At 47.2% G+C, this 8457-nt stretch overlaps 1 protein-coding gene across 1 annotated transcript in view; it reads right to left on the reverse strand.

Moving 5' to 3' along the window:
• Nucleotides 1-3102, reverse strand: part of PDILT (protein disulfide isomerase-like, testis expressed) — a gene marked incomplete at its 5' end in the record, with an annotated part of 12669 nt that extends 9567 nt beyond the window's left edge. Inside the window, one exon of the mRNA XM_008563853.1 lies at nt 2896-3102. Within this exon, the coding sequence (XP_008562075.1) occupies nt 2896-3102 (207 nt within the window). The remainder of the gene's footprint in view (nt 1-2895) is intronic.
• Between the last annotated feature and the right edge of the window lie 5355 nt (nt 3103-8457).

An 8457-nucleotide genomic window follows, 5' to 3' on the forward strand; every position in this document is an offset into this window, starting at 1 on the left:
TGAAGAAATGGAGGTTCGACAAGAGGAAGTGATTGTTCCTCAGGCATGTAGTAAGGATTTGGAGCTGGGGCGGGGGGGGGGGGGCGTGTTAATTCTGGTAGCCTCTTCAGAGGAGCCAAGAATGGAAGTGAAATCAGCCCCTGCCCTTATGATGCTCTCAGTAGAGTAGACAATGAGTAACAGATACAAATCTGCAAGTGAGGACCTTGATAGGGGAAGTGCAGGTGCTGTGGGTCCTCAGAAGTGGAGACAGCACCCCAACCTGAGCAGTCAGGGGAGACTTCCTGGAGATGATGATAAAGCTTTCTGCATGGCAGAGGAAGTCCCAGGAGCTGGCTCCCACCACAAAGGCAGCTCAGAGGTCAAAGGCCTTGGGGACCTTTTCTGCCAGCCTCACCAATGGTCTGGAAGTTTTTACACTGTCACCTTTCTGCCACTAAGTGGAATCAGGTCTCACTTGTCCTTCAGGAGGGAAGGACATCCCAGCACCTGGGCCACTCCATGAGCAGATATGGACATTGGCGAAGTAACCCGGGCTTCTCATTTCTTCACAGCCCTCCCCAAAGCCAACACATCACAAAGATCTCCTCACTTGGGATCAGTGGGTCCCTAGTGTTGAGGGTCATCACTCAGTATCCACAGGAGCCTGTTACTCTTGTTCCTGTGTAATGGAGATGCAAAAAAGATTACTCAAAGCAACATGAATGCAATGAGAAGCCCGAAGGGACTGCACCTCAACCACTCCTCTGTTAGAAGGAGAAACTGGGTACAGCCCCAATTCAAAGTTAGCTTCTGCTTTTATTGTAAAGACAAGGAAGTTTCACAAAAAAAATCAATTGATTCAATCATTTTAAAAGGACACAAAGGGGCCGGCCCGGTGGCGCACTGGATAAGTGCACCGCTTGGGAAGCGCGGCGGCACTCCCGCCCGAGGGTTCGGATCCCACATACAGACCAGTTCCCGCTCACTGGCTGAGCGAGGCGCGGGAGCGACACCGAGGGTTGCGATCCCGTTGCCGGTCCCCGGTCCGGTCCGGGGGCAACACTGAGGGGTGCGATCCGTTGCCGGACACGGAAAAAGACAAAAAAAATAAAAATAAAAGGACACAAAGGGGCCGGCCCGGTGGCGCACTGGATAAGTGCACCGCTTGGGAAGCGCGGCGGCACTCCCGCCCGAGGGTTCGGATCCCACATACAGACCAGTTCCCGCTCACTGGCTGAGCGAGGCGCGGGAGCGACACCGAGGGTTGCGATCCCGTTGCCGGTCCCCGGTCCGGTCCGGGGGCAACACTGAGGGTTGCGATCTGTTGCCGGACACGGAAAAAGACAAAAAAAATAAAAATAAAAATAAAAGGACACAAAGACACGGGCAATATGACAAAAGTTATTTACAGTTAAGTATAACTTAAACAATAGCTGTAGGCCATTGCCTCCTAGCTAAGAACTTTTGTCCTGTAGGACACAAAGACACGGGCAATATGACAAAAGTTATTTACAGCTAAGTATAACTTAAACAATAGCTGTAGGCCATTGCCTCCTAGCTAAGAACTTTTGTCCTGTAAGTTTTTTAGCTAAAGAGCCCTGTCTAAAAATCAGATGAGAATCAAGATTTCTAACCCACTACAGGAGGCAACAGTCTCTGCTGCTTCTTTCACTGCTCCTGCCCCCCTCACCATCTCTCCCCTTGCACCTACACACACTGCCCTCCCCACAAGCCTGTTTGGAGCCACAGCCCTGCCAGGTCTCTCATGTAACTGCCCTGAGCTTCTCTTCTGCAGCACCTTCCTGGGCAAATCTGCCCTGTGTCTCTCATGCCCCCTTGTGCCCATTCTGAGAACTGTAAGGCATCTTGTGGCCCCTGCAGGTGATGGCAGCAATTGCTGGCCACTTGGTTCTTGCAACAACACAATTAGGCTTACTGGAAGCTGCTGTATAGCAGACCCTGTGAAAGGCAGTCCCAGTTTCCTGAGACTCAATCATTCAACACATATCTAATGGAACATTCTACCAGTGTAGTAGGGGCTATACTGGGCACTTCTGTGTTTATCAACTTTATTACAACCATACATCCATGCATCCATCCACTCTGCATGCATTTACACATTCATATATGTAACTTTTAAAAAATTAGGACCCATCATGTGCCACATGGAGGCACATAATCCTCCAAACATCCTCAGCATCAAGATATGGCTTGACATGTGGTAGGCTGTCAATAAATCAGTGTCAAATAAATGAATGAGTGAGTTAATGAATGATGGTAGAAGTTAAAATGTTTGGTAGACACTCCATTCAAAACCTGTTTTGCTCTATCATCTCCCAGTCTTCTTTTTGGCTAACTAGGGCTTCCTTGGTTTGTACCCTGTCAAAGTTATTCTAAAGTGGAAGACTGGGGACAAGGAGTAGAATTAGGAACTTAGTCTCTGGTCTCTGGTAGTTTATTAGCCATGCACTCCATGCTCCCACTTCTTGGTGCTTCTAGGACCTATCAGCTGAGATGCAGGCTGTGATAGAGGTAGCTACATGTCACCAAAACCCATTTTCCCTATGGACTCAGAGCTGAACCATATTTCTCAGCCTTTCTTGCAGTTGGGTGGGGCCAAATAATGGAATTCTAGTCAATAGAACACAAATAGAAGTGATGTTCACCACTTCCAGGCCAGGACCATGAACACCATCCAAGGAGGTGATATTCTGCCTCATTACCTCAACTGCTGGCCAGACACAGAGGCAAGAACAGGTGGCTCCAAGATCCTAGAGAAGGGTAGAGCCACAAGGTGGAAGGAGCCTGGGTCCCTGAGAGGCTGTATGGAGCAGAGCCTCCTACCTCCACCCTCTGACTGCCAAGTGGGCTTTACATGAGCATGAAATAAACTTGACACACAAGCACCATTACCTTTGCAGCTGATGGGCTCTAACATGTTGCTCTCATAAAACAGCTTCAACTGTGGGGCTTTCTTAACCTCAAACTCCTGCTGAAGCTCCTTCTCTACGGTGATGTCCTCTTTGCCAAAACTGAGCCTATTCTTGCCTTTGCCCATGATCCCCATGGCTTTGCCCAGCCCCTCAGCCATGTTCCTGGATTGCTTTGAGGATGGGTTGTCTGAAAGAGCCAGTGTAAAGATAGAACTCCCAGGAGCTTCTTCCCCCTCCCCATCTCCCAAGGTAGACTCTTTGTTTGGCCTGCTTAGCTCCCAGGCCTTTCTATTGCTCAGCTGCTAATGGGTAAGTTTTCATAAATATAACAGAATGTGAGACATATTATGAAATTAGACAATTTGGAAGATGTCCACCAGGGTTCTTTAGGTTCAGTAGTACTGGAAACAATACACCTTTGGGAAACTTAATCTCTCTAAGCTCCACTTTTCTCTTGTGTAGAATGGGGAAAATAATATCGGCTACCTCATGGAGTTGTCAGAGTTAAATGAAATTTATTTAACAGTTTATATAGTGCTTATTATTTTCCAAGTTTTAAGTCATTTACCCCTCTCAGTAACTGTGTGGGGTGGGTATCATTATTATTATTTCAATTTTATAGATGAGGAAACTGAGGCACAACAAAATGACCTACTTGCCCAAGACCATATGACTGTGGAGCTGTAGCCAGGATCCCAACTCCCTCAGTCTGGTGGCAGAGTTTCCACTCTCTCACCTCCACTAGGCATGTAAAATGCTTAGCATAATGCCCGGCACATGGAAAGGACATAAATAGTAATTCTTGTTACTATTACTATTTCTGTGGTCAGAAACTGGAGGGGGGGGGTTCATGAGCGCCATCTGGTGGAATGTCACAGGTAAGGAAGGCCAGGTGTGGCGGGGGTGAGGGGAGGTGACAATGCTTCCCTGTCTCCTCTGTGCACACCCCCTTGGAGAGAGATGTGACCCTCTCCATTAAAAGATCTGATGCTCTGGTTTCCTTGGCCCCTCACATTGCTGGGCAGTGAGGTGGGCGTTGGGGAAGCCGTTTTCTGGAAACAGCCTCAGGGAGCCAGCAAGTGACCTTGGCAAGTAGGCTTTCTGGCTTAATTTCTGGCTTAAGTGGAAGGGTACTAAAAGGTATTCAAGTCTGCCTTTCTTCCTCCTGGTAACATTGTGAGGCTGCAGGTCCCTCACTGCCCCGTGTCTGAGGCAGGTGGACCAAGCTGAGGCAGGGGCTCATTGATTCCTTTTCAAGCCAGAACTCTTATCTTTCTGAAACCCAATTTCCATCTGGAGCACTTCAAAAAAGTGCAAATCACCTCCACTGCTGAGGGCATGTTCCAAGTCTAAGAGAGAGGTCTTTTGTAAAGCACAGCCCAGAAAGCTGGGCCCCGGGACAGCTGGCACACACCCCACTGCCAGGAAGCCCATCTGCTCCTGCAGTGGAACCCGAAAGTGAATGATTGTTTTCATTAAACTCCCAATCAATGGATGGGAAGTGGGGACTTTGCGCCTCTCTTGTAGATCGATGCCTCTCCACGGCCTGCTTTATCACCATCATCGCCTTCGATACCATCCATCATCAGCAGTGGCAGGAACTGGCTTTCTGCCAGCCACTCTGGTCCACAGGCCTCTCCCTGGCTTCCTTGTGGATTTGGCCATGCTGAGCTCAGGGTTCCTGATTGACACAGCATCCAAACCTGAATTTCTAAGGGCAGAAGCTCAGGGCGAGAGAAACACTTGGAATGATTGTCCAAATGGTGGAGCTTTTAGAGGTTTCACACAAAGTCCAGTGCCCCTGAGTGTCCGAAATGGAAATGAGAGAAAGGAGTTGTGGCAGCTGGAATGCTGCGATCTGAGCACTAGATGGATAAGACCTAACAGTAATAGTCATGGGGATTCATTCATTTATTTATTCATTCATTCATTCAACGAGTCATTTCTAGGATATGCCATATTCCAGGCACTATTCCAGGTATTGGGGATATAGCAGTGAACAACCAGATAAAAATCCCTGCTGTCACTGAAGAAGGCAGAGTATTGGGGATATAGCAGTGAACAACCAGATAAAAATCCCTGCTGTCACTGAAGAAGGCAGAAAATAAACAAAATAAAGAAATAAAGTATATGTTGTGTTAATATTGTGCTCCATAAATATATACAGTTATTGTGGGTCAATTAAGAAAAATAAATCACAGGCCTCTCCCTGGCTTCCTTGTGGATTTGGCCATGCTGAGCTCAGGGTTCCTGATTGACACAGCATCCAAACCTGAATTTCTAAGGGCAGAAGCTCAGGGCGAGAGAAACACTTGGAATGATTGTCCAAATGGTGGAGCTTTTAGAGGTTTCACACAAAGTCCAGTGCCCCTGAGTGTCCGAAATGGAAATGAGAGAAAGGAGTTGTGGCAGCTGTAATGCTGCAATCTGAGCACTAGATGGATAAGACCTAACAGTAATAGTCATGGGGATTCATTCATTTATTCATTCATTCATTCATTCAACGAGTCATTTCTAGGATATGCCATATTCCAGGCACTATTCCAGGTATTGGGGATATAGCAGTGAACAACCAGATAAAAATCCCTGCTGTCACTGAAGAAGGCAGAAAATAAACAAAATAAAGAAATAAAGTATATGTTGTGTTAATATTGTGCTCCATAAATATATACAGTTATTGTGGGTCAATTAAGAAAAATAAATTAAAAAGAGAGAAATAGAATAGTGGTTACCAGAGGCAGGGAAGGGGAGGGGGGACAGGGGCTGGAGAGAGGTTGGCAGACTGGTGCAAAGTTACCTCTGCCTTAAGGAAAAGCAGTAATGACCCTAGACAGCTCCTAATAAATCTTATCTTGGCCTCTCCGTACTAAAGATAGTCTTTCCTTTTTTCCTTGACTCATTCAAGTTAATTTTGAAGAAAAAAACCATGGGCCATTCATTCATTCACTCAACATCTGTGGAGGATGCCACGTTCCAAGCACAACACCAGATGTTAAGAATCAGGAGATGAGTAAGACCTGCCCCCATGGAATGTGCAGGTTTAAAAGTAGTTTTGATACCATATGGCAAATGCTATGGAAGGGAGAAGCATGGAGACTGTGTGAGCACATGGGAGGCCCGGACAGTCTAACTAGGAGTGAGGTTGGGCATGGCCTCCTGACAGGAGATTAAACCTCACAGTCCAGGTAAAGACGTAAAGGAAGAACTGGAGATGGCAGAGAGATTTAGAAGGTGGCATCAACAAGACAAGTTAATGGTTTAGATGCAAGAATAGAGAGGAATCAAGAGTGACCTTGAGGTTTCTGACTTTGGCACTGAGCAGATGCTGGAGCTGTTGGTGAAAGCAGGACCTGAGAAGAAGCAGGTTGTTGGGACCAAATCAAAGATGCTGAGGTCTGTTTTGGATACAGGTGGCTTTGAGACATGCAAGGAACACTGGAGAAAAAAAGTCCCACTGCCCACTGGCTCTTAGGCCACCTCAGAGAGATGAGAAACTGAGCAGCAGCTGAGGATTTGAGGATTACTGGGGCAGTCCCTGTGGGCCATGCCTGAAAATCCCTTTTGTGAAGCGCCCATTTATCCTTGGAAAAAAAGCTTTTATAATCCTTTCCCCAAGCGATTAGTTTTTCCAAAGGTCACTTCAGAAGGCCTGCCAATTTTTGAGAATTCATTTTGATTTAAATTGTGTATTGGCAGGAGTCGAAGATTCAAATTTAATGATTTTAATTGAGTGTCTCTTGTAGATAACAAAATCTCTGCTGGGGTTGAGTTCACTGCTTTCAAATACCAGCTGGTGGGAAAGCTTTAAGTTTAAATTATTTAAATTGACTGTTATCAAATGCAATTAAAGAACGTAAAATTGATTGGCCCTCTCTGTAGCCCCAGGTTCGGTGTCAATCCCTAAGTTATAAGACACAATGAACCATGAACTCACCCTTCCTCCAGTCTAAGACATGAGGGGCAGCGGCCAAGCCAGACAGGCTGCTCAGCTGCTGCAGCTGGAAAGATTGTTTCTGAGGACAAGTCCTAACCACTAGTTCTGCACCTTGGGGCACCCAAAGTACAGAGTTTAGACTATTTTAAAGACATGCATAGCATTTGCATTAGTCCATTTCTATTGCTTGTAACAAGATACCTGAAATTGGATAATTTATAAAGAAATAAAATTTATTTCTTACAGTTTCAGAGGCTGGGAAGTCCAAAGTCCAGGGAACACATCTGATGAGGGCCTTCTTCCTGGTGGGGTGGCTCTCTACAGCAACTCAGGGTTTCACCTGGTGAGAGTGGGATGAGCAAGAGAGAGCTAAGCTTCTCACTGGCTCTCCTTACAAAGCCGTCAGAACCACGCCCATTACTCTGTGAATGGATCAGTCCCTTCACAAGGGCACAGTCCTTACAATCTAATCACCTCTTGAATGCCCCACCTTTCAATTACCAAAATTGGATTTCCTCTTAACACTGTTATAATGGGCATCAAGTTTCCAAAACATGAGCTTTTGGGGGACACATTTGACCCATAGCAGCACTTTTAAAAAAAATTTTATTAATATTACTTTTTCACATTCTATGATGTTATTGTAGAGCAGTTGGGAGGGAAACAGAGAGGGGAAAGGGGAAGGAAATGGGATGGAAGAAGGAGAGAGGGGGAGGAGAGGGACTGAGGCCTGTGGCACCCCCCACATTCTCACAGGGGAGACCTGTGGGCTTTCAGCAGTGGCTTGGTCATTGCCAGGCTGGGTGCAAATGTCAGGGAGGTGTAGCAATAGCCCTCACTCCCCACCACACCAGCTGAGGAACCTGGGGCCCTTCTTGCTGAGGCTTGCTGATCATCACTGGGCTGGCTGAGCATGGGGGTGTGTGGCTGAGATCCTCAGCCCCCACTGGGGTCACCTCCTGTGGCTGCTCGGTGGTCATCACTGGGTGGTTGCTCATGTGGGGGGGGATGGATGAGGCCTTCGTCCCCCTGTCACCCCAGCTCAGGAGAGCCCAGGGTGCCTCTTGTGTTGGCTTGGTAGTCATTGCTGGGCTGGTTGCTGGTGTGGGGGGATGCCACAATGCCCTTGGCCCCCCACTGCCCTGGCTCAGGAGATCCTGGGGCATTTTCTGCGGCAGCTTGTTGGTCGTTGCTGGGGTGGTTGCACTTGTCAGGGAGTGTGGCTGAGGCCTTCAGCCCCCATCCTCGGGACTTGTTCCAGGTGTTGGGGAGCATGGCTGAGGCCCCACCCTGCCCCCTTTCTGGCTTCCGGTCCTTCTAGGTGTTATAGGTGTTCTCTGGTGAAATGAGACCTTTACTAGTTATCAAACTTTGTCTCTGGTTGTGGTTACTTTGTATTTTCTCTCAGTTCTGTGTTGGATTATTTGCTGTTCCCACCACTTAAACTCTACACTGGAACTAATTTGATATTCTTTGCTTACTTCTAAAAGGGGGGAATTTCCTGTAGGGACCAGTACTTGAACTCTGTGGTTGAGCTATATTGCTGCTTTGCTGCCAATTCCCTAGAGAAGGCTTTTGGTGCAGCTCATGTTTTAGTGGTTTTGTAGG

The sequence above is a fragment of the Galeopterus variegatus genome, unplaced genomic scaffold, assembly GCF_000696425.1.
Source record: "Galeopterus variegatus unplaced genomic scaffold, G_variegatus-3.0.2 Scaffold15226, whole genome shotgun sequence".
In the NCBI taxonomy this organism is placed as follows: domain Eukaryota; kingdom Metazoa; phylum Chordata; class Mammalia; order Dermoptera; family Cynocephalidae; genus Galeopterus; species Galeopterus variegatus.